At 40.6% G+C, this 27,288-nt stretch overlaps 1 protein-coding gene across 2 annotated transcripts in view; it reads right to left on the bottom strand.

Moving 5' to 3' along the window:
• The window catches only part of DZIP1 (DAZ interacting zinc finger protein 1), a 40,885-nt gene extending 18,488 nt beyond the window's left edge, over positions 1-22,397 (bottom strand). For both annotated transcript variants that reach the window (XR_008429320.1, XM_053935204.1), the window contains exons 1-12: positions 22,287-22,397; positions 20,365-20,436; positions 18,958-19,027; positions 18,387-18,881; positions 13,855-13,939; positions 12,202-12,326; positions 10,697-10,858; positions 9,184-9,321; positions 8,130-8,192; positions 6,757-6,897; positions 4,443-4,491; positions 3,072-3,131 (exon numbers count right to left, since the gene is read on the bottom strand). Coding sequence is in view for 1 of the 2 variants with exons in the window: in XM_053935204.1 (XP_053791179.1) it covers positions 3,072-3,131; positions 4,443-4,491; positions 6,757-6,897; positions 8,130-8,192; positions 9,184-9,321; positions 10,697-10,858; positions 12,202-12,326; positions 13,855-13,939; positions 18,387-18,881; positions 18,958-18,960 (1,321 nt within the window). In the remaining variant the exon portion in view is untranslated. The remainder of the gene's footprint in view (positions 1-3,071; positions 3,132-4,442; positions 4,492-6,756; positions 6,898-8,129; positions 8,193-9,183; positions 9,322-10,696; positions 10,859-12,201; positions 12,327-13,854; positions 13,940-18,386; positions 18,882-18,957; positions 19,028-20,364; positions 20,437-22,286) is intronic.
• Between the last annotated feature and the right edge of the window lie 4,891 nt (positions 22,398-27,288).

Here is a 27,288-nt window from a genome sequence, read left to right as displayed (position 1 = left end):
AACAGAAGCAATAAAATTATCTATGGTGTAGTGTCATCTAAAGTAAGCACTTTGCACTTGCAATGTAACAACCTAAGAAAAAATGTAAAATTTGTTTTTTTAAGCTACTGCATTTCTTGGACGTGTAAGGAATGTAAGTCATGGATACACTTATTATATACTCATTTAACTTATACTCAAATTACACATACAAAGAGCTGCCAGACCTACTCTGTGATACCTGTACTTTGGACCATTGTTTTTCAATTAATGCACTTTATATATATTTTTTCCCCTAACTGATCAATAGAAAGCCACATACTGCACATAAGCAGCAGAAGTATTTTAAACCAATATTCCTAAGTCTGATTTTTTTTGACGCTTACCTGAGGCCTCTAAGTTAGGAGCCTAGTCACCTCAGACTCCTTCTACAGTCATCAAAGAGACACAGGCAACTTCAAAGAGCATTTAGATCTTAGTTCAGCTGAACTAAACTCTGAAGGCACCCCTTTTCTCTGTTTACTGTCTAGGAAGAGTAAGTACTTTAACCAAATTTTCCTCAGATGCTTCACCTAGTGATAGGTGAGCCTTGGTGTCCACACCATGTTTGTAGACTGAGACATAGGTTTTAATGAACAATCTAATTGGTAGCTTTGCTTTTTAACTACTGTCTTCAATTCCACCTATCATTATTGACCTAAAAAACACTAAATATTGAACAAGTATCAACATTTCAAGAGTAATATAGAAGCCAAAGCCTAATTTTAAAATATTATTCAGAAAAATAAATTGTAATTAATCTGTTGCCTTTTTTGCGAGACTGAAGTAATCTTTCAAAGTAAGACCTAAGTTATATCTGCACAAAACCCTACAGGCAGCTCAGAAATGGACAGAAGAATGTTCTGCCAGGACAGCATTCAAGGAGCTCTACTAGCTCTCACAAGAAGTCAGGAATATTAACACAAAAATACCAGACCTAACATAGTCATTCTCCTACTTTACATCTAGGATAACTCACACTTGCAACTTGGGTTTCTTTTCATAACACAGACTTAAGATGTGCAGAATGAATACTAGGATGCAAAAGCTTCTGAGTGCCTTTGAAAGTGTACTTAAGTTCACATTAGAGAGCCTTTTCTAGAATTAGTTTTTTAAAAAATGAAGATACATTATATGCAGGCAATTATAAGATGATCTGTGCTAAATAAATTTGTCTACAGAAGTTACCAGGAAGTGCTTTTCTTTTCATAAAGGCATGAGATGCAGCCATGATGTCTTAATTCAGTAAGTCAATCCCTTGAGGAGTCCTGAAAACTTCGGGAAAGACACCATAACTTCTGCTAACCTCCAGAAAATTAGGTAAGGCAAGTTTAAAAAACAATCCAGAAGGGAAGAAAGGGGACAGACAGAGAGACCTGCAGAGATAAATAAAATAGCAATCAGCAAAGGAATCTGAAGGGGAACACCTTCTTTGAGGTTTCTTAATAAACTAATGGTGAATCTTTTGTGTATCAATGGCAGGAATAGCCTTTTCTATCTTGAGAAGTTTCACAAGATGTCACAAACTTCCTATTTGAAGCAGGAAGAAATTATAAAAGATCTGAATGAGCTGATTTAAATGGTCAGAGTACAAAAAATACTAATGTTCACAGGACTGTTTCTGTCCTCGGTACAAATGAAAGCAAATGTACCAATGCTTGACAAGCTTGGTGAGTAATTCCTTAGCAGCAATTATCTTTGTAAATGCTTGACAAGCTTGGTGGGTAAGTCCTTAGCAGCAATAATCTTCATAAAACTTATGTATTAAATTCAGGGCAATTGCCAAACTACATGCTGTGAGACTTCTTAGCCAGAACCAGAACTACTGTTTTGGTGTAATGAGGCTGGCTTAAATGAAAAAGAATTAATTGTTCCAAATGCTATTCCTAATTCTCTATACTTTGTATACTATTACTTTTGTCTACACCACATTCATCTATATAGTTTAACTTAGAAAGCTACAAACAGTGAACTACTAAACCTTGCATAGTTTAGAAAGAAATCTCTGTATTATTCAAATAATGTTGCCATAGAATAATTAGCAATAATACAATCACTTTTCCTTTTTTAAATGATTCTTGTCATAACAAATAGTTTAAAATGAGCACTACATGAGTTTTTCATTCCTCATCAAGTTATCGAAAGCTTGATATATAATGCCCTTTCTCCACAGAGGCATTTTCAGAACTTTTTGCAATTGGTGAAAAAATTATCTGCATTTTTCACAGACAAATTCCATTTAGTCTCCCTGTGACAGGTTTAAAAACTAAGAGAATTAGAAAAACCCCTTATTTAACTACAATTCATAATTCAAATCAATAAACTGTTTTGAAACTTTTTGCTTGCTTGTTTTTCATTACTTCACTACTTAAAAGGAAAATAAAGAATTAGTTGATCACAGAATATTGGTATGGTAACAAAGTATTAATTTGCATACTGATTAAAAAAACAAAACTATTTTCACAAAGTACAAAACAATGTAAATATACGTCCCTTGCCCCGATCCCCTTCTAAAGGATACCACAATGCCACAAGTTAAAATATCTAAATAATGATCTATATGTAACCATAGGTATACTCTGAAGAACTAGGACAGGATAACTGTCTATTTCGATTACTTCTTCTGTATTTTTGCTCCTTGCCATTTGAAGTCACATGGAAAATACAGTATTTCAAGACTTCTAAACAAACATCTCCACATGTTTCCCTACACAAATTCCAGTAGATGCATGTACCTATCCAGTATATGCATATAATGTACCTATCCACTATAAGCATATAGTTCGTTAGAAAACACAAATTTGTTCCTCAATAAATTTCATCTAAGTGATTCAATAACATAACTATTCTAGGAAATATTCCCAAATTATTTTAATTTGTTTTTCATTTATTCTTCTCAGTAGTGCATCCTTATAATTATTTCATAGAAATTCTCAACTCTGACATAGAAATCATGTTCTTTCAATATAACTGCTCTTAGACAAGCAACATACCTGAGAAGAGCAAGGGTTAGATTTGAAAGTACTGGATCTGGACCTATCAAAAATACTTACCATGTGGAGGAACTGATGGACTTGGTTTAGGTTCTTGAAGACGCTCTACAGGAGTGTTCACTAAAATAACATAACAGTAAAAAAGTAATGAAATTGTAGTATTGTAAACAGTAGTAGAAAAATACAGATTCTTAAATATAGCAATATTTAATAATATTTATAAATTAGTTATTTTTTTACATTGATGGGCAAAAAATAAACAAAACATTTATGAAGTAAAAACCATTCCTTCACAACATAAAAGTACATCTCTATGTATGCTTAGCATTTTTAACACTTCTAGAATCAGGAAAAGACACTGCTAACTAAATCATCACTGGACTAGAATGTGATCATTTTTTTGGTCACGAGTGCAATGCTGCGTTTGTGTCACAGGGAAGAAGTGTTGGCCCAAAGCTACTTAGTGAAGACCAGCCTGCCCAGGGCTTGCACTCCCCAGAGACGATTTGCAGCATCCACATGTGACATCAATGAGTGCAAACCCTCATACACCTATAGATCATGTATAGGGTATAGCCTTGGAGTGAATTTGCACTTCAGTCCTACATTCCTCAGATCAGCTTGGGGCTAGGAGCAAATTTGCCTGTGTGCCATGGACTTTTACTTGTCTGTGCTTCAGTGTGAATGAATATGACCAGCAACAGATGAAAAGCTACATGGCCATGTTCTTACTAGGTCTTCCTCAAAGTAAACCTACTCCAGGCTCTTTGACTCAGTTCAAGTCAGTGTCTTGTTAATACAGCAAAATGGTTTCCAAACTAGGATCAGAGTAAATTCATCTGTTATCACCTATTGCAATAAACTTGTTCAAGTCACTGCAACTGCAGCATTAACTATATGGGTGTTTGTAGTGCAGAACAATATCCTGAAACACAATTATCAGGTTTAGCTATTTGTAACAGACTTCAGATGTTAAAGTATTGCACAGACAAAAATATAAGACTTCTTAACATTCTTTGAACATCTGTGTCTTAACTGACAAGTTAATTAGTTTTGTCTACTCTTTCAGTATTTTCCCTTTTGTGAGTTCTGCAGCCTGAGGACAGTCAAGCATGAAAAAAAACTTATTAAAATTATACTTCATAAAGCAAATCTGGAAGTTTTTTACGTAATACAAGATAAAGTTGTTCTATTTCACACCTCCTCACTACTCAAGCAATCAACTTTGTACATTAGAAGTCTTTACAGGTACAAAACATGATCTTTGTAAATCGTGGCATGGAAACAGGTAGGCACCCTGTGAAAAACAAATACATTTCCAGTACTGATTTTATTTCAGCATTTTGTTAGTCAAGTTGATGTCTATATTTGTTTCAGCCAGGATACAGAAATCAGAAACTAAGTATGTTTTTTCTTACAGTTTGTACTCACCATCATATGTTTTAACACTTGGAGCTGGTTTTGTGGACAGTTCTCTTATCTAAAGGAGAAAACACAGATACATGGATACAAATGTAAAGGATCAATACCTAAAATGAACATTTAGCATGAAATACCTAGTTTCAGTACTATTCCATAAGATAAATTATTTGTTATGATTTGGGGAGAAAAATACAACTTCTATGCCCAATATATATTTTGTTCATGCTTAATGAATGTTTTTGTGTTCTCTTATTATACACTCATGCTTTGTACATCCTGTTATTGCAAGTTATAAAGTCAAATGAGAGCAGACTTATGGGCCACTTCAGCACTTAAGAGTTTCAACACTGTCTTCCTCAGCAATTCATGCTCCATTTTGCAAGCCTAGCTTCCACTAAAGGGAAACATTGGAGTGTTTAATTACACATTGATCTTAAATGCATGAACAGCTCTCCTCTCTGCTTTACAGGTTTGTCTATTTGACACCCCAGGACAAGCACTGAACTGACGGAGTAAAGGAAACACACTGTCTGTAATGTGATCTAAAGAAAACAGGAAACTTTTGAATCCTGTATCACTAAAACAATGTTCTGCACTCCAATTCCCCAAAGAGAAGAAGAACACGATTCATTCAAACACATAGCCACTGTCAGATGGAGCTGGCACAAGATATTGGACCCTGATCCTCTTTTATTTATCAGTTTGGTTATAGCCAGTAGTGCCTCTATTCATTGTCCATTAAATTTGGATTCTGCAAAAGTTTGGATTCTGTTAGCTATTTCTCAAGGCCTTCTATTTTCCAAGGATTGAGAATGTAGATCTGCACAACTGTATTTTAAGAACACTAAACTTGGACTCCTCTGAACATACTATACATCTGTGGTCATATTGTTATCTTTCCAAAGGCCTTGAAGGAAATTCATCTATGATTCAGTCCTCCATTTCTCCAGCCATAAAATTTGTGAAGGCGGAGTTGTAAAAGCTATTATTTGTCTTTCCATTCTTTAAGCATTCAAGTATAGGTTTAACATTAATCTCAAGCAAAATGTGTAAAATCAGATTTACAAAGAATGCACCATCTAATAGAGGAATAGGCCACATAATCATGCCATAGTCTAAACTCCAGACTACCCAGATATTCCCCCACAATCACTTTTAAAAATCTATAGTTATGTTTCAACAAAACCTTATTTTACGCAAAAACAATTCATTTCCAAACGTAAAATCATAAAATCATGCTGGATGGGACCTACAAGGATCAAGTCCAATTCCCTCATTGGATTACCTAAAACTTAAACCTAAGAGCATTGTCCAGACATGCCAAGAGCTCTGACAGGCTTAGTGCCACGATCACTTCCCTGGGGACCCTGTTCCAGTGCCCAACCATCCTCAGGGTGAAGAACCCTTTCCTAATGCCCAATCTGAACTTCCCCTGCTTCATTCCATTTCCTTGTGTCCTACCACTGATCACCAGAGAGATCAGCACCTCCTCCTCCACTGCCCTCCTTGAGGCTGTGATCACCTCTCAGCCTTCTCTCCAAGCTGAACAAGCTAAGTAACAACAGCTGCTCCTCCTAAAATGCCCTCAAAAGCTTTGATCATCTTGCTTGCCCTCCTCTGGATGCACTGAAATAGTCTGGTGCCCTTCTTATACTGAGGCACCCAAAAGGTGCACACAGGACTTGAGGTGAGTCAGCACAGAGCAGAGCAAGACAATCCCCTCCCTCAAACAGCTCGAGATGCTGTGCCTGGTGCACCCTAGGACATGGCTAGCCCTTGTGGCTGCCACAGCACTGCTGACTCACATTCAATTTGACATCACCTCAAACCCCCAGATCTCTTTCTGCAGGACATCTCTCCAGCCTCTTGTTCCCCAATATGTGGGTATAAACCAGGGTTACCCCATCTCAGGTGGTCAATCTGATACTTGGTCTTGATACATTTCACATGGTGATATTTAAATAATTATTCTCGCAGTAATTAATATGATTGTTTATTTTTAGTGTGAGAAGTAATGTATTTTCAGACTTCAAACAGTAGATCCTGTTATGATTAAATCCTTTTCACTATCAAAAATTTTTGGTTTATTAAGCCTTTCTTTATCAAATGTGTTTTAATTCCTCTTTTACATTCCTCTGTCTCTTTTCCAGATCTATTCTTATTTACCAACATAATTTCCAAAGCGTAACCAAAACACTTCAGCAATACTATTACAGACTGTGAATATTAAATATATAGTCAGAGAAATATCAAAACCCAAATGCTAGTATAGTGTCTCTCTGTGTCCTGTGCTCTCTGAAACAGAGCCTTTCACAAAACAGACCTGCTTCTTCTGATTATTAATCAGATCATTCTGGTCCTGAATCTTCCGCTCTAATTCTTCTATCCTCTTCCTGTAAAAGATGTTATTTCTGTTCAGGTCTTCTCTTGCTGATGTTTTGGTGTTCTCAACCTCTGACCGCAGCTAGAAAGCAATCAGAAGAAATGTAACATCATATTACCACTATACAAAATATTTTAATACTATAATGTCTAAACAAGCGTCATGCTTAGATACTTTTAACTTTTTTTTTCCTCAGCGAAAACCTGATTGTCTTCTGTGACTTCACTAGGACTTGTATATAACATAGAACAGTTGTCTGGATCACTTTTGAATTACACAAGGAAGACTACCTAAATCTCAATATAAAGGAAAGGACATACAGACACATTGCTGAGATTGCCTAAAAATAAGATTGCAGGGAAAAGTGTATAGATCTATAAAAATGTTTTAATTATAAATAGTGTCCAGCAATGACACTTTAAAGAGGTGATATGTGAATTTGTATAATAAACCTAGTATATTACCTCCAAATGTGGAAGAAAGGGAACATTATATAGGTGCACCATCCCAAAAGTAATACTTACATTACTTCTCCCTTATTCTATTCTTGCACTGTATATGGGTGTATCTTTAACTACATCCTTTTTGGGGACTGTTCCATGGTTCATCCCCAATGTTTTCTTGCCAGAGGAGGAGAAGCATTGGTCAGACCACTATGATCTGCTCAGCTCTTACATGGTCACGCAGATGAAAGGAAAATGTAAAGAAAAGAAGCAAGAGAAACAAAGCAGGAAAGAGATTAAAAAGAAATGCAGATGTAAAAAGAAATCTGGGGAATAAAGCTTTGTATAGTAAAATATATAAACTGATGCAAAATAAAATGCCATGATGTTTTCTCCTGGAAAAGCTGAACAGATTCTGCATTAGAAAGCTACAACAGAAAAAGCAATAGAGAAGTGATAGGAAGGAGAAAAAAAAGACTGAGACATATGCCATAGGTCCATGGTAGCAGCAGGTACAGGGTGGATGAAAGCTACATGTTGGCAAGTCATATCTCAACTATTCAGCCACATAACAGAAAATACTGTATAATACAGTGCTCACAGAACCATCTATAAGCTGTTCAAAAGACAGATACAGCTTCAGTTTGCCATCAGATTATGAAATGACAAATTCATTTTCAACCCTGGCCTTAACTGAAACACCAAGATCCTAACATAAAAAAAAACCAGAGATGATAAATACAGCTAAGAGGACACACTCTTATAAACTCTTGATATCTGGCAGATGTACTAGAGTGTATCAAGAACTACTAAAAGAGTAAATTAAAAAAATGTCTCCTTCAGGTGTAAGTGGTTTGTTGTGCCACTTACCAGGGACGTTTCTGCCTCATGGTCATGACACTTGGCTTGCATACAAGACATCCACTTTTTTTCCTGCATAGAGGAAATCCATTAATTCTTGTTAACAACACATTTCGTTTGATATATGCAGCTTTGTTTCTTGTTAATAGTACATGCATGCAGCTTCATTTTTCTAAATAAAGCATAAATACCAAAAAGATGACGGATTTGATGAAATTTGAGTAACCCAGTCTTTAATGCCTAGAACAGTTGATTTATACATCTGAGTGTGGTTTTCTTACCAATCACTCCAGAAACTGTATTTTCTCTTTGATTTGTATATGCAGTCACTGTGAGTGAGAAATATACAAGCATTTTTATACATCTCTGTGTATTAACAAAAAGAGTAGTAAGAGAAGGGGGTTTTCCCTCTAAAAAATGCAATTTTGAGCACTCATTAACAATGTCTTTTGCATAATAATGACAAAACCCGGAATTAACATATGAGTTTTAGAGTGAAGCCAATTTTCTTTGATGCAATAAAAAAAAAAAAAAGCAAAACTAAGTTTAGCACATCTTTTTACAGAAGTGACCAAACTTCTGTATAATACCTGTATAATAACAAAGGCTTTCACATCCCAAAAACCATGAAAGAAAACAAAAGTCACAGGTTGGAAAATCCTGTCAGAAAGTTTCCTGATTTTCTTTTTCATTTTGGGAAATGGAATATTGCAATTCTTCTGTAAGTGGCCTCATAGATGAGTAAACACAAATGCTTTATTAGAGCCTTCTGGAATTGAACTGCCACCAGATTTGGCAAAGACAGATATACTCAATCATAAAGAATAAGAGAATATCGATAAATAAGTAACAATTACTTCATTTATAAAAGATAAAGAAAACAAATCCTTGTTTGCCATTATATGGATAGTATTAAATAGTATTAAATCTTTAAAACCAGCTATTTTTTGCATTAAGAATAATGAAAATGTTACTTAGGGATTTCATATCATACTCAGAGATGAAGAAAAATAAAAAGAAAGCAATAATCTGTCAAAAGCAATACATTAAGTTACAATGTTACCTGTTTTTCCAGAAGTCTAACCACATATGGATGATCGTGAAGATGATGAGGTTTCTCCTCTGTAAATTCATAGCTGTCTTTCAGTATTCCTAAATTGGATTTTTGTTGCATATTGGACTTTTGTAATTCTAACAGTTGCTAATAGGAGAGACAAGGAATGCAAAATTTTCTTTAAACACAGTTATGCAGAGATTGCATCAGATACTTCTCCCGTTTCTCGTGAGGTCAGCATTTATCAAATTTCACATCATTAATAATATCTGTGGTAGTCTGTTATTTTACAGTTGGTTCTTCTGTAGTAGGTTTTAATATTCCTTGTTATAAGTTTGTAATGGCTCAGCCGCTCTACCCCATTTGCCTTCCCTAATGGTTCAGTCCCGAGTTGTTTGTCACAGTTTTCCCCGCCAAAACTATATGTCAATCCACATGTCAATCCACCTGTATACCTCCCTTGTTCCCTTGTCTCACCCCTGTCTGTCAAAGATAGCACACTCCTTTGGTTCTAGAGTGTTCCCTGTCTTTCATCCCTTCCTGAGGGCAGAATTGGGTTGTGGGGCTTACTCCCTCCCCATGTTGGCTTGTACTGGGGAGCCCTTACCCTGCACCTCTCCCCTAATGCCCTCCTATTGGTCAAAGGTTGTGTCCTCCCTGTGTTCCCCCCATCCCTATAAAAGTAGCCCCTTCAGGTTCAGATTGGGTTCACTTGCTCAGCCCTGACGTCGACATTAAACGTTTGGAGACTCAGACAAGTGTCCCTCCCTTATTCCTCTGCCTCGGTTTCCTCGTGCTCTGTGCCTCTGCTGTGCTACCCACGCCGCAGCAATCACCGCCACCCGCAACAGTCTCGGCAGAGACTCGGGGACGGCCACTTGTGTGTCTGCCCTGCGGCCACAAGCGGGACCAGCTAGCCGGCCAACCTCTATCCCGTGGCCACTGAGAGCCAGGCACAAATATCTACATCTAAAATAAATATGACTTGTAACAGTACACAGGACTTAGCAGCTACAAAATATAAGCCGCTCTGGTAATGCCATGCAGATTTGTTTTCTGACACAGCCAAACTTTTATGATTCTCTAGCTAGTGAGCATTTCCAAAGTATGTATTGAAAACAAACGAATTCTGTCAGAACTGTAATGCAGAGGTTAGTGTCCTCCACACCACTTATGAAAATATTAATATAAGGATATCTAACATGCAGCAACCACAATATCTACTAACCTATAAACAGGCATTCAAAGGCTGAGGAGTACAGAAAAAAACTGACATAACTGCTGAAGGGATCATTCATTCATACAAAGCAATCCTTTAAATAAAAAAAAAAGGCAACCTGAAATTATGCTAATAAAATACCTGTATACAAAGATACAATTATAGCTACCTTTCAATCATTATTTTTAAGAGTTCTGTAGCAAACTTTACAAAGACTATATCACATTTCAAATATGTGAAGTTCACTACCATCTATTGTAAGGGATTCATGCTTTAAAATGTTAGAAAATTTAAATTGCTTACATTTTCTAAGGTTGAATTTCTTGAATGCAAGTCCTTAAGCTCTTTCGTAAACATATCTTTCACTTTTTCTATTTGATCAGCAAATTTCTCTCTTTCTTCATCTTTCCATTTATGAAATGATTGTAGAAACTCTTCTTCTTTTGATTTTTGCTGGTCACATTCCTGAAATTAAAAAAAAAAAATTTGTTATTTTTCCTCACATTCAATACAAATTCAAGCTCCCAAACTACATGTGGAATGCAGTCACTTTCAATATTTGTGAACTCCTATGGCATCAAAAAACATTTCCCCAGGGCTACGTATCACAATCTTAAGATCTTGCCCTGCAATAACAGCACTCAACTCAGAGCCCATTGTTTCATAGATGAAATTAGAACTATTTTATCCCTATATGCATTTACTCCATCCATTAAGATTACTTCAACCATTCCACTGCACAGTGATGAAATTTTATATAGTTCTCAAATTGTTTAAAGTCCTGCATTTCACTGCCCAGGACATACATATCTTCTAAGAAACACCAACATTTTTCCATCACAGCATTTACTCTGAATTTGTTCTCTATAACATGCAATCATTGTGCAACTAGGAAGAATGGGATCATCTGTATCCTTCAATCAAGGATAAGATCTTCTGTTCTTTCAATCAGAAGACACTACCATTGTGCCACCTGAATTGACATTCGATGTCAGTCATGGCAGACAAACTGTAAACAGTCACACCACACATTTCTATCTTCCCTGACATCCCAGAAAAACAGAGAAGTTTTGAAAGCTTCTTGTTGTGTAACACTGCAGACTTGTAGGTTCAGGACATTTCAGGTAGTCCCCTTGCAGTTAGGAGTCTCAGCTAAGACAAGTGACTTCAAAAGAAGCTCCTAAGGCACCAAAAAATCTACATTGCACGGTTATGAATACTCCAAGTTCTACCTCATAAACAAAACAATGCTGCGGGGGCAGGAGAAATATGTTATAGATGTATTTCTCAAAAGCTAGACACAGAATGAATGAGTAGAATACCTTCCACATGTCCACATAGGGCCAAGACCCATTATTCTGACAGTGCCTGCACTCCTAAGTGAAACTCTACCAGCTTTTGATTTGATCATTCAGGACTTTTGAAAATGGAAGCTGTACACTTCCAAGAAAGGGGAACAAAAGGACTGAAGAAAGAGAAGTCTGAAGCTGAGTTCATGGAAAACAACACTCCATGTTTTACAGAAGATCTTGTCTTACAGACAAGATCCTTTGTCTGAAAACAAAGGAAGAAAATAATCATCCATCATAGACTGTCAGGTTGGAAGGATCAGGTTGGATTATCCTTCAGGATAATCTGGTCCAGCCTTTCTTGACAACAGCACAAACTAGACAAGGTGGCACAGGACCTTGCCCAGCTGAATCTTGAAAGTGTTCAACTTTGGGAAATCAAATACTTCTGTGGGCTGAGTGAACACAGTTCAAAGTGCTAATTCTTTTGAGACATTCACATTACTTAGTAAGTACTACCTTAGACAACCTGGCCAAATTAGCCTGTTGTTCAAACTCTAACTGGGACTTGGTGAGCTGCAACTGTTCCTTCAGTTTTTCAATCTCATCCTGCAATTTTTCTATATTTCCTTTCTTCTTCTGTTCTGTTTAAAAGAAACACAGATTTTAAAAAGGTTTATTGCAATTTCTGGAACTGTAATACTTACTGCAAATACATTTCTAGTGTTTGAGTAACATTTTCACAAAGTGTGACTTTCTTAGACCATTTCCCTTCCCACTACTATGATTCTCTATAGATGCTTTTAAATACATATATTCTCTGGACTGCTAACTTACCCTCAAATACTTGTACCACTGACATGTGAAATAGTTTATGACATATTTACATGAAAAAGTATTCTATAACCTAATTTCAAAGGAATCTAAGCAACGCAGGCTGATAAAGAGGATGTACAAAGGACAAAGTGAACCTCAGTTATTCAATCTCTTAGGTTAAGTTTATTCAAAATGAATTTTGTAAGGAGCCCAGCTGGAATACAGCTAATTATCTGTGTGGAAAGAACTGGGGGAATATCAAACAAAAAATGTTAAAATATGCAAAGTCACAATAATCTTCAACTGTTAAAGGTTTTATCAATTTACCAGTTATTTACTTGCCTATTATCTGGGTATCTGAATATTATTTCAGAAATAACTGCATGCGATATTTTCTCCATAGAGCCATTTCAGGCTAATCCTTTTATACAACAATTACTTCAACTGTTTCTGCAGCATCTTACACTATCATAATTTTTATCAAGTGTAAGGTGCACAAGTGCTTCTTTCTCCTTCTAATATATTTACACTTCCTCAGCTGCTTATTCAGACCCCTCTCACTCTTGCTGCTGTTTCATTTGCCTGACAAGCTACACGTCAGACCTCATTAGATTCTTTCCACTTTTTCTCCTCCCAAACATTCCTTTTTTCCTAACTTGTTTCTAATCACTGTTACTTGTCAGTACTTGTTAGTCCTTAGCAATAAATCATAAGCATGCAGCCTAGCAGGAAGGAGAGAAATTAGGTATGAATGAAAGAAACTTTGAGATCATTGTTTTTCAAACTAAACAGTTTTCAGTGATGAGAGAAAAAAGTATGCAAGTTAGTGATAAAGCAACCTTGAATATCACAGATAGATGAAGTTAGACTGCTCTTAACAGTTTCTCTTTCTCACTACATTTTACAGTCAGTTCAGGAGAGCCTGATCCTATTCAAAGTGATTTCAGGTGGGGTGGACTATTTCTGTATTTATAATTGTTATAGATTTGCAAAATTTTTTTCCTTGGTGCAGCTTCTTCATTTTATCCATGCCTCCATAACATACATGCCTAAAGAGAAACTGTACTCTGAACTGTGCTACTGACTGAAGTATTCAAAAGAAATGCTAGTTTGAAAAGATGCTGTGAATATGGCACACAGGTGTTTGTTAACTATTTTCCAGAGACTGAAACATATGTTGCCCAATACATTGTATCTGTCAGTGGCACTTGCATTCACACAAACTGAGATCTGCCACCTAAAAAAATTAAAACTTTTCTTCCAAGTTACACAAAATCATGGACTGCACATCCTCACTGTATTTACACTTTTCTAAACCACATCTCTCAATTTTTTTGATAACGTTAAAGTACATACCGATCTCAGACTCTTCTGGGTGACGCCTTTGAATGTGACTTTTTAAATATGAAGAGGTCATAAAAGCCTTTTCACAAAATGGACACTACAAAAAAAAAAAACAGTTAAAAACACATTAGTAACATCTTTTTGGTAAATACAGTGGTTAAGGTTTATAACAGGTTATTACATTTTGTTCATATATAAAAATAAGGTAACTTTAACAAATTCCCTCTCACAAGAATAAGAACAACAATTCTCATGGTACCCAATTTCTGTAAAGTCATTAGTATATTAATGCTATTTAACATTTCACAGTGATGGTCATGAGCAAGAATCTGATTGTGCTAGGCACTGTACAAACTGAACAGAACAGACTCTGGCCAAGCAAGTTCAAATCCAAATATAAACCATAGATATTGCTTCATATATGTAGGTAGAGAACTATAAAGAAAAGGCATGACAACCCTCTTCAGCACAATACACGGACTCCAGCCAACCAGTAGCTCAGGTGTTCTTCAGATTCATGCAACACCACAAAGCAGAGCACCACACAACTGGAAAAAAACCAATAAAGATGGGTTTGCCTATATGAGTTGTAAGATGCCATCTAGAATCCTTCTAAAGCACAAAGTTCTTTCAATTACTGTTTCTATAATTAGCCTTCTAGTTTTGAATATAAATTTTAAGTCAAATTTGGATCCCACCCTTTTCAAAATATCCTTTTTGTTCACCTTCAAAATACATTCTACTAATGTTCAGAATATATTAAAAATAGATGGGTAGTATAAGAACAGAAGCTACATCTACAAACCCTGTAACATACTTTAAGACTATGCATGAGGGCTCCTCATCACTTTAGGGTCATTCATTACCTCTATCTCATACTTTTTTTCAAATAAATACATTTTAACAAACCACAGACATTAAAAAAAGTAATTTTTACTTATCAATGTGATATGACAGTAAGAAACCAGGTTCAAGATCTTGTCACCGTAATCAATGCCAGAAGGAGGATCTGGGGAGCTACAGGCCTTTCAGCCCAACCTCAGTGCCTGGCAATGCTCTGGAACAGGTCATCTTCAGTGTGATCACATACAGGACAACCAAGCAATCAGATGCAGTCAGCATGGGTTTAGGAAAGGTAGGTCCTGCCTGACTAACTTGATCCTTTTATTACCAGGTGACCTGCCTAGTGGGTGAGGGAAAGGCTGTGGATATTGCCTACTGGACTTCAGCAAAGTCTTCAGCAACATCTACCACAGCATTCTCCTGGAAAAGCTGGCAGTTCATGGCTTGGACAGGTGCATTCTTCTCTGGGTTAAGAACTGGCTGGATGGCCCAGCCCAGAGAGTCGTGGTTGGCATCTGGTCACTTCATGTCCCCAGGGATCAGTGTTGGTGACAGCCCAGTTTAATACATTTATTGATGATTTGGATGAGGAGATTGAGTGCACCCTAAGTAAATTTGCAGACAGCACCAATTGAACAGCAATGTTTATCTGACGGAGGTTAGGAAGGCTCTGCAGAAGGATCTGGGTAGGATGGATTGATGGACAGAGGCAAACTTTATGAGGTACAGCAAGATGAAGCACCAGGTCCTTCACTTCAGCCACAAAACCCTCTGCAGCATTACAGGTTTGGGGCAGTGTCTATAAAGCTGCTCAGTGGAAAAGGACCACGGGGTGTTGGTCAACAGCTGCTGAACATGAGCCAATGTGTGCCCAGGTGGCCAAGAAGGCCAGTGTCATCCTGGCTTGTATCAGCAGTAGTGTGGCCAGCAGGACCAGATTGTCCCTCTGTACTCAGCCTTAGTGAGGCCATACCTCAAATCCTGTGTCCAGTTCTGGGCCCTTCACTACAAGAAGGACATTGAGCTGCTGGAGCATATCCAGAGAAAGGCAGTGGAACTGGTGAAAGTGGGGGCTGGAGGTGCCTGCAGAAGAGGAGGCTTAGATCTTATCACTCTTTACAACTGCCTGAAAGGAGGGTGTAATTACACGGGGTCAGCCTCTTCTCCCAGGCAACAAATGACAGGACAAGAGGACTTAGCCTCAAGCTGTGACAGGGAAGGTTCAGGCTGGACATCAGAAGGAATTTCTTCATTAAAAGGGTGGTTAAACATTGGCATGGACTGCCAAGGGATGTGGTTGAGTCACCACCCCTGGAGGTGTTCAAGAAATAAATGAACACTGCAGTTAGTGCCATGGTCTAGTTGATAAGATGTTGATCAGTCAAGGGTTGGACTTGATGATCTCAGAGGTCTTTTCCAAGCTAAATGATTCTGTGATTATGTGAGATTCCCAGATTTCGTATTATATTTAAAATACTGCCACCGGTAGTCAGGTATCCTATAAAATACACTTTTCAGCAAACAGTAAAGCCATGAATAATTAAGACAAATTTTGTTGAGCAAAAGCAAGACCTAATATAAAACCAAAATAAAGTGATATAATATGGCAGCAAAGCATTACTGCCAACCAAGAGGGAGTGTACAGTGTAACAGATTGCACATGATTTACAGAACTAAATTGGCTGTGAAATAATGTTATCCATTCAAGCACAAACTTCAGGTCAGTTTGACTTGCTGATAGTGAAAGCAAGCTCTTACTGCAGGAGACAGGATTAACATAGGGAATATTTAGGTTTTGAATTATGCAACACTTTTCTTGCACTTACTTTTCAGTGTTAACTACAACATGCACTTTATGCCCACATTGTAGATGAGAATGTTAGATTTCTGAACAAAGTATCAAAAAAGTGAAAACTATTTTTTAAAATTAAATTTGTATTACTCATATGAAGGTACTGACCAACGAGACTTAAATTTATGACTTGTAGGTATCAGTACCATTTTATAGTAGCATTTCATGGGTTAACTTATATTGATCTTGGATTAAAGGCATTACATCTGAATTCCAAAATGTTTACATTAGCTGTAAAGTGCACCTCCAGTAAAAAAATGCTTATCTGTAAACAAGTAACAGGTTTATTTGCAAAACATCCAGGACTTTGGGGGGATGGAATCTGATCTATCCTCTCAGGAACACCCAGAAAAGCCCCTATTATCTGGCAATGAAGATCATGGCACAGGTAAATATCACAGAGCTATTGTTTACTGATCACACTACTACCCTGCATTTACAAACACTGGGAAGAGTTTAATTTATTCTGGCATTCAAACTCAGAATCCTGAAAACACTGTAGGAACTTCAGGTATTGCTCAACATCATTCCCTGAACTAATTTTTCTCATGTGAACTTAAATAACTTCTAGAGAAAAGAAACAGAAGAATGAAAGGGGGGAGATCAGAAGTTTTCTTTATAAGAAATCAAATTACAAATGGAAAATAGATTTCCATCTCTGTTTTACTACAAATGCCATTGAACAGATTAGAAATGAGACAAGTTCACTACCGTGTTTTTCAGCTTCCACAGAGACAGATGCACACTACAAATATTTCTGGAAAATCTGAAAATATTTGGCAATCACAGTATGAGAATTATTTAAGTTTACGCATAAAATGACATATGCAGTCAGTATTCTTTTGCAACACAGGTTTGTTGTTTTTTTTTTTTTTTTTTTAATAATAGCATATCAGCAGCTTGTCCTTGAGACTAACACTTGAATGTATGAACCTTGCCTCATGTATAGTTCTACTCTTGGGGCATAAGGTACCTTTTCCCTTACAGAAACACTTGAGCCAACTTAACTGATGTCTTAAATATTGAACTTTGCCTGTAACTTTAAACATACAGAGCTAGCCTGAAATCATGTCAAGTCTGTGTCCAGTGTACCCTTTAGACTTCAGATTACATTTGAAGCCAAAATTTGCATTCCTGAAACCTGAAAATGCTGATGCTGAAAAATACTTAGATCAAACTAGCACACTGTTGTAGTGAGACAAAAAACCCTCCCAATATAAACAGAGTGCCATGACACTGTTGGAACAGTTGTATATTAAGATTGTTAAGGAAAATCCTTTAGGAACAGATTGTTGTGGAATCAGATCTGAGCTAACTCACTGAAGCTCTTTACCATCTTGCCTGAGTCACCTCTGTGTCATGCACACAAGTAGAAAATTTGTGCCTGGAGAATATCAGTGCAGGACAGTGACTTCTCGCAGACAGTACATTACTGCTCAGCATCAGTTCCAATCCATTTGCCCTGTGTGTTTTCTGACCACACAGTTGGCAGACAAGGAAAGACAGCAAACACAACAACGTAGTAACATGTTTATCACAGGTTTTGCATATGTGTGTGTCTGACATTTCAGATGCATCTAAAGCAAATCCAAGAGTAAAGAGCACCTGTTAGTAAAAAGAGGATTTGTTAAAGATGATGTAGCACTCTCCTAAGAATCTCTGAAACACAGATGGAAAACAAGCGCCAGCAATGCACTTCCTTTTGCAAGGTCACCGGTCCGTGCAGTTCCAGCCTTTCACCCAGCAAGCAACTACACCCCAGCAGAGCGGGGCTGCGCTGCCACCCATTCCAGCAGGTCCAGAGCTGACAAGGTGTGGGTGACTGGGCTACCAGGCCCTCTCCTCTCACCTGGTGGTAGTTGGTTCGTGCTTCCAGCATCATCTGCTGGGTGCTGATCATCTTCTTCCTCCGCCGGCACTCCTCCTTAAGCTCCTGGATCTCCTGTGAGCGCTGGACCAATTCCTTGCCCAGCTGGTCACGCTGGGCCTGTGCCTCTCTCAGGGCCTCCTCCAGGCTGCCGAGCTGGGCGCTGAGGTACTCCTGGGAGTGCAGCAGGTACTCGGTAGAGAGCTGCGCCAGGCGCAGCAGCTTCAGCAGCAGCGGGTCTGCGGGGCCCTGGCAGTGCGGGCAGCACTCCCGCTCGGCGCTGCAGAAGGTGACATGTTCCAGGTGCGCCTGCAGGGCCGCCACGTCCCCCTCCCGCGACAACCGCTCCACGTCCACGGTGCTCAGCCGCCGCCAGTCCGGGTTCTCGTGCCGCCCGCGGAACTGGAACGGGGGAAACACCACCGGCCCCGCGTCGGGCCCGGCCGCCGGCGGGTGGTAGGTGCGCTGGGAGAAGGGCTGCGGGAGAGAGACACGGCTCAGCCCGGGCCGACACTCCCCGCCCCGCCGCCCGCCCGCCCGTCCCGGCGCTCACCATGTCCGGGCTCCGTCCCTGCGGCTCCGCACGGCGCCGGCGTCCTCCGCGTCGCTATAGCAGCCCCGGCCTGCGCGAGAGGAGGCGGCAGTGACGCCGGGCTGTGCCGCCTCCCGCCCGCCCCGCCGCTCCCCGCCCCACGGCCCTTCGGCTCCGTGCTCCGCACAAATCCCGTCCTTCTCCCTCCCGGCATCCTCCTTCCGCGACGCCTCCACAGCCTCCTGACAGCGCCGCGCTAAGGATCTCTCTCCCGCGGGTCCCGGTGCTCCCGCTGCCCCGCGCACCGCATCCTTCACCATCTTCACACGCTACTCGCATCAACAAACGTATCCTCGGCTCCGCTCGTATGTTAATACATCCTTAACACAGCTACACAGCATACGCTTTCTCTCTCCACATTCCCTTCGCTTCTTTGAGGTCTGTACATACCACCCTGCTCGCACGTTCGCTGCATCAACGTGCATCCCCATCCTGTGCCTCCTCCGTGCTGCTCCTGACTCCAACCTTTCTCACTCTGCCATGACTTACACTCCTCTACCGCTGTCCTGTGTCCTTCTCCAGCCACGCCTACTCAACTTTCTCCCAGATGTGACAACACCTGTTACCTCCCTACCATCAGCATTCATACATACGTCGTTTCTCTGTACGTCTTCACACTGCTGCACCCTCATGTGCCTTAGCTGGTAGCTCTATGCAATCTCTCCACTGCAACTCCATACCCCTCCCAATGCCCACACACCAACCTCCTGCCGGGTGCTTTCAAACACCGTCCTCACTTTAACACAGTCACACACTTTGCACGCCGCTTCCACACGCTCTCATTACTCATCAGATCAACACACCTCTGCCTGGTATCAGCACACACCAGACCCACTCCTGCAACCATACAACCCTACAACCTCACCACATCTGTTGTTCCTGTCTCATATTACTAATCCCAAACACTTCAGCCCCTCGTGCCTTGCATACATCACCTACTTTACCATCCATGCACAAATACTTTTCTTCAACGCAACCAACAACTTCTGCCTATATTTCCTGCGCCACCTCAATCCCTAGTGCTCACCATATGGTGTTTCCCTTGCTCCTGCTCAGTCGCTTGAAACTGTTTCTAAGCAGCAGCATCTTTCTCCTCCACCATACAAAATCATCCTATTCCACTCTTCTCCAAAAACCTGCTCTTCCTGTTACCATTTCTTAATATTTCAGTCCCCTAGCTACGTCTGCCTTGTTGCCATCTTCCACATTTATCCCTCCCTACCTTTTCAGTCCCTTCCACACATATTTTAGTTTCTCATCCTCTTGGTCATTCCTAGATACATACCTCTCCAAGAACAGTCACACAATATATATCTGATCATACACTCCATTCTGTAGATTCCTCTACATCATGCATTACAGACTCACAGAGATGTTCTCAAGGGACCTCTGGTGATCATCGTCCAGTCCAAATTTCTGCCGCACACTAGTTCACATCACCTGTAGCATTTAAGATGAACAGACAATCCATGACCTCCCAGTACCACCTGCTGTATGTCTGCTCTCCTCCTGATGAAAACATTTTTGTTAATGTGTCACCAAGTATCTGCTCACCAAGATTAAAAAATGGTTCGAATATTTTTGCCATATTTGTTCAAGTAACTGCAGGCCACTACTAGAGTACCCCTTTTCCTTCTCTTCACCACACTGAATAAGCCCAGCTCCCTCAGCTTCTCATAGATCATGTAGATCCTAACCATGTTAGGCCTCCTCTGTCCCCTTTCAGCTCTTCCACATAGTTCATACTCCCCCCTAGTATTTCCCTCCATTCGCCTCCTAGGAACTTGTAATGAACCTCATCTCTTATCTGCACTTTTAACATTGCCCTCTCCAACATAAACAGTAACATGTTTACCAGTAATCACAATATAGAACTGCTACCACAAAAATACCAGCAACGTTGCTATGTGCACCAACACGAGCACCCTTACAAATTACAACCTCTTCGTTTTATGTAGATTTCTATGTTGGTTGTTGTTTTTTGGATCTTGAACCTTAAGCCTACTGGTCACACTTACACTCAAGGTTCAGTTCCATTTAGATTCTTCTATCATTTACCATGCCACTTGTTTTTAATTTAGAAAAGATACTGTGTGATGTTTGCAACACTGCAGTCTTCTCCTGCAAGAATGACATTTTTGCCACCTCCTTTTCCATGAACAGAGTCTACAGCAAATCTTCAAAGAAATCTATTTAACTTTTTTTGATGTATATCAAATATAGATCTGCCATATTACACATAATGAAATCTAACTCCCAAAGATCTAAGCCCAATATGTGCCCCATCTATTTGACATAGGAGAAATTTCTTTACATAAAAACCATGTGAATTTTGAAAGCTACCACTTTGTGTGTCAAGCAGAAGAAGCCTTAAATTAACAAAAAAAAAAAAAAAACAAAAAAAAAAACAAAAAAAAAACCACAAAAAAAACAAAAAAAAAAAAAAAAACCAAAAAAAAAAACCAAACCAACAAAAAAAACCTCCAAACATTATTTAAAACTAGCAAAGTAAACCATGCCCGAGGACAGCTTATTCTTCGCAACCAATATATCTAGTCAGGAATATCCATACAGATTTGCATGCTGCTCCAATTAAACCTGCTTTAAATGAACGTGACCTTGCAGTGGTACATGATCTATGCATCATACAATGGTCCTTGTTGGAATGCACCTTAAAGACCATCTAGTTCCAACCAGCTGCCATGGGCAGGGTCACCTTCTAGTAGACCAGGTCACTCAGAGCCCCATCCAACCCGGCCTTGAACACTGCCAGGGATGGGAGAGGCACCACGAAGTTGAGAAGACGAACAAACCACCCCGGCATCTCGATGGAGACAGAAAAAGTACGGACGGACGGAGGCGGCCCTTTTCGATCTTTTTTCCCTTTTCTTTCTGCCGGATTTACTCTATTCTAGGTTCTGTGCTCATGAGGAATTTAGGGTCATCACCCACCCGCGAGGCCTGGTCAAGAAGGGTGGCACCGCCTGCTCCCCCGGCCGCCCCTCTTCTCCGGGACGGGCGGCACGGGGGAAAAGCGGCGCTTCCCCGCGGCGGTGTCCGCGGGCCAGGCCCGGACCCGGCGCTTCGGGAGGCGGCCGAGCACGGCCGGGCCTGCGAGAGGCCCTGAGCCGGGCTCCATCTGCCTGCCAAAACCTCCGGCAACGTTTCGGAGCGCGGCCGCCTCGCCACTCCCTCCCGCCTGCTCCAGGGGAGAGGCTCCTCCGGACTCTGCCTCCCGCCACCCTCCTGCGCCCGGGTTGGGGGGGAGAAAGGGAGACCCCTGCGCTCACCTCCGGCTGCAGCTCCGCGGGTCTCGGCGGGCGGAGGGGTGCGGAGGGGCGGCGGGGCTGCGGTCGCTCCCGCCCCGGCCGTTACCGGCGGTGCCGCGGCGGGCGGCGGCTGCGCCCCCCGGTCTCCGCCGGGCCCGTCCCGCGCCGGCCCCGCTGCCCCGAGGCCGCTCGCGGGTGGTGGCTGCGGAGGGGTCGGCCGCCGGGGCAGGCGGGGGCTCCCCCGCTGCTCGTCGACTCTCGCTGCTTGAAAACCGGCCCAGCAGATGCTGATGCCCAGGCGGGATGTCCTTTGTCTTAGTCCGGTCCCGAGCCTCTCCGACCGAGAAGAAGCCTTTTCTCTCCCTTTTTGTTAAATGCAAGGGAAGTTACAACAAGCTTTGGAAAGGCTGTCTTTGGAAATTCAAGGCGCGTTTTGCCACGCAGTCACGGCACATGACATGTTTAAACCTGTGGAGCAGCGAACTTAGCGCGATGAGGAGTCCCCGCCGACGGGAGGCGGGTGGCGCGGCAGGGCAGCGATGGGGTGGGGGTAGGAGCCCGCCTGCCCACCGAGATGGATGGGGGGTTTGGGGCTTGCAGGAGCCCTCCTGCCTACCGAACTGGATGGGCCGTCTTGAGGAGCTGCAGGATCCCATCTGCCCGCCGAGCAGAAGCGGGGTCTCGGGATCTGCAGCATCCTGCCTGCCCACCGAGCTGGAAAGGGGTTTGTGGGTCTGCAGAGACTCGCCTGCCTGCTGAGCTGGAGGGAAGCCCGAGGGACCGAGAACGTAGTGATAATCTCCATCGGGAGAAGGTGAGGAGCTTTAGTGAGAGTTTTCTGACGTTTGTAGGAAAACACCATGTTCCAGTACCAGGATAAGGTTGCGAGCATGCTTTCCTGCAGGTATCTTAAAAGAAGTAATGTCAGATGAAGTTGTTATTTTCAATGAAAATATGTATCGTATCATGCAGATAGACTAATTCCAACAGCTACAGATTACCTCAAATCCTTCTGATTCCTCTTCCCTGTAAGTGTTTTGAATTGTGTTTTTCCATTATAAATGCTGTGCAGCCTTTGTGGCCACAAGGAAAATTTCAAAGAGTTTGTATTTAATATAAATTACACTGGCAAATTCAGTGATGAAAGTAATCATGCGACATTCACAACACCTAATCTTCATTTAGGAACTCCATTTGGCCAGGGATATGCCACTGTGTTTTCCAAAATACTGAGACACCAGCTTACCTTACTGAACCGTGAAATTCTGTTGTGACAGTGTAGATGTAGGCACATATGCTGTGAACACCAGCTTTAAAAAAGAGGTAATCATTTAGGTGCTTAAGTTTTTGATGCTCCAAGGGTACCTCAGCATGCTTCAGTCACTAATGTGTGTCCAATCCAGAGGATCAGGCTAGTCTGAAGGAAACCTGAACAAATGTGGACATCCAGTCCTCAGTACTAACAACTTTTGCTTCTGCAGATCTGCATCTGTAGGGCTACTAAAGCAGGCATTGCCAAAAGAAGATGCTTTATTAAGGCTTTAGTGTGGTAAACCTTAATTAAGAGAGGACTTTGAAAACCTGCAGTGTGACAGTCACAGCCTCTATGGGTCAGGCCTACAGGCAATACAAGTTGATGAATAGTTGTGAATATGTGAATAGTTGGAGCACTCAGAGAGCAAGATGAACAAGTGCAGGCCCTTGGGTGCCCAAGATATTTTATACCCCATGCCCTTAGAATGCCCTAATGGCAACACCAGAGTCTGTTCAGCGTGCCTTCTAAGGATCTCTCTTGCTATGAAAGTGGTTTTTATATCAAAGTAAATGCTAACTGTGCAAAAATGCTGGAAATGCTCTTCAGTTGATGAGGGGAGTGGTATATGAAGTGTGCAGAAATGTGTATTTTGGTTGCTTATTCTAGTATCTGTTTAATACAAAATACACAAGCAGGCCTTGGATGAGAGTTATAACCAAGATTTTTATACTGAAGGGGTGGTTCTCACCCTTTAATTCTTTTACTCTTAATTTGGTCCAGAGCTTGATTAATCTTTAATTACTAGCTGTAAATGGTACAGCCTCACTTGGCAAGGGTGGGTATTCTTTAACCCACATTAGTGCTGAGTTCTACCCTTATATGCCTTGGTGACAAAAGTACTCATCCTGAAACGTGGATTTACTAGGAGAGGACCAAGAGCATTTGTAAGGTATTTGTGAGGCTCATAGAGGGTACCTGCAAATGGAGAGCAGAAAAATGAGAGTATTCTGATTGTGGAGGGAAAAATGATGACATCTCGGCAGTGGCTATTTGGGAAATGTTCGGAGTAGCAGGGGTACTGGGTGCTGAGGGAGGCTGGGCAGGGACAGCCAGGCCTGGCAGTGCCCCCAGAGCACTGATGCAACGTGTTAAGTGAAAAAGTTATTGGTGTATTTTGTGGTGTGGAGGAGGACTACACATGTGGTACAAGACATTTTAATTTGAGAGGGCAGTGGAAAAACTGTCTTGGGAACTGAGAAATGGACTCTTCAGTAACCTCTCTCCTACAGTGCTCTCAGAGTGACGCATACAAGTAATCATTAACTCTGGTGGAAAGCTGACTTCACCAGAATGGTGCAAGTATAATAATGAGTTTAGCCAGATTCTTAGTTTATTTAGTCTTTTCCTTCCTGCCAGTTCACACCACGGCACCTTTTTCAATTTTCAAGCGAGCGGCTGTGTGGTGCTTAGTTGCTGGCTGGGGTTAAACTGTGACAAATACCTATAATAAATACTTCCATTTGTTCAAACTTTCCATCACTCAGTTTACCTGAGGAAATAATTTATGTATTTTTATCACAGGAAAACAAAATATTTAAAAGAAAGGTAGAATGAACCACTCTCCTGACCCTTTTGTGTCATCTCCTTCAATCCAACAAATACCACCAGCCACAATTAAGCAGTTTGAATAGATGCTGCTCTATGTAATTTAATAGATTTTATTTTCAAGTTTGGGTCCTTCAGACTCTTCAAATGAAATCATTTTCATCTTAAAATAAAACAGTTTCTCTTAAAAGTTTCTCTTCACATAACAAGTCTAGCTGGATTTTACTGAGATGGCCAGCTCATGTATGTTCCTTTCTTCCAAACTTGGAGGGAATTCAACTTAACTATAGAGAAATGTCTGCAAAGACACTGAACCCATTGATGCAATTGCAGCAACAGAAAGGTCACACAAGCAAGTACTTGGATTTTAACACTTAACTACCTCTAGATGAATTTTTAATGGCATACATTAGATATTTGTTCTTTTTCTAACAACTGCATTGCACTTTTTCACTGACATGGCTATAACAGCCTGCAGCTGGGTGGGTAAAAGAGGATGCTAGATGCCATCACTGACCAATGGCTTACATGAACTTGTAAAATTCTGCATGAGAAGTGTTCTGTTGCCAGTGGCTTGAATGAATAATGTCTTGAGAGATGGAAACATCCACTTAGGAAAGAAGAGTATGGAGCTGTCTGCTAGAGGAGGCAGAGGTAAGGCTGCACACATACATGCTCTAAATTCTGATTAAAGTGCTTGGAAGTGCAAGCTTTGCTTGTTCGGTGTTTTGGAAGACAAAATAAGAACAAACACCTTCAGTGATGGCACAGCACTTTGTCAATGGTATTTTTCACAGTTTGTAAAATCAGAGACATTCAAGAGAAACAAAATAGCTTCCTGGTATCAAAGAGGTTTGAAATTTGGAGTTGAGCTGGGAAAAATATGTGTAATTAATGCTGGGTAAATCAAAACCAGTTTCAGGGAAATCAAAACAACTTACGCAAATAGACTGAATTTCAGAAATTGCTTCAATCAAGAAACATAAAGAGTTCATTAATGTTAACATTTTCCATATATTTTCAAAATAAGATTCTTTACTTCAGAAGAATAACAGTATCTCAATATTTGAGATACTGTTTGAAGTTTTATTTTCAGAGTAGCATTTTAATTGAAACATATTCTATGCCCTTAAAATAAAATACATGTTTTAATAAGGGCATGTTTTCATAAATTAAATATTTTACTCCCTTGTCCTAGACAAGACTGGACACTCATGCTCCCTTTCAAGACCAATGACAAAGATCAGCTTTTCCAAGTGCAAGTTTACAGCATGTAAATTAAGTTCTTGTGCTGAACTGTGGGTTGTAGAAGCCTTTCTATTTCCATATACTGTTAAGGAAACCAGATAAGGTAATTTCCCCACAGCCCTCTCCTGTGAACAGCAATCCAAATGTGAAATTCCCAAAAGATGGGCCTACATAAACAAGAATCCCATCTTAAGCAAATATACACTACTATTTAATTTAGCTCCATCACAGCTAAGTTTCTGACAGAGTTGTACATAGGTGGGAACAAAAATGAGGTACAAGGACTGAGAAACCTCTTACAAGAAGTAGTCCTGAAAATACTACCTCTGTGTTATTATCCTCTCTCACCTCCTCCTTTATTTTCATACTAGATTGTGCATGCAACACAACAGTCTCCTAGATTGCTTCTATATTCTGCTCAGTTCAGTCTGCTATATTGCTTCTATATTATTCCTGGCTCAGGAAACTTTTGTTAGGGTGGTTTTGGAATCGAGATTATTAATGAAATTGGATCTATCAATTGTATCACCAAGCATACCAGGGTCCTCCACAGATATAACTATCTCCACCAAATGTCACCTTATTCAGTTCACTGTCTCTGAAGCAATGAGTAGCTTCAAGAGTCATTCCTTGCTAATTGCCGCCCTCTGATGTTACTATATATTACCAGCAACAACTCAGAATAAGACATGAAGCTATTAGAGGGTGTCCAAAGGAGGGCCATGAGGATGAAGGGCCTAGAGGAGAAGCCATATGAGGAGCGGCTGAGGTCACTTGCTCTGTTCAGTCTGGAGGAGACTGGGGGGAGACCCCATTGCAGTTACAACTTCCTCATGAGGGGAAGAGAAAGGGCAGACACTGATCTTTCTCTGGGATGACCAGTGACAGGACTGAGGGAATGGCCTGGAGTTGTGT

The sequence above is a fragment of the Vidua chalybeata genome, chromosome 2, assembly GCF_026979565.1.
Source record: "Vidua chalybeata isolate OUT-0048 chromosome 2, bVidCha1 merged haplotype, whole genome shotgun sequence".
Classification (NCBI taxonomy): domain Eukaryota; kingdom Metazoa; phylum Chordata; class Aves; order Passeriformes; family Viduidae; genus Vidua; species Vidua chalybeata.
The sequence above is the reverse complement of the archived record's forward strand: the minus strand, read 5'-3'. Positions and strand labels throughout refer to the sequence as shown.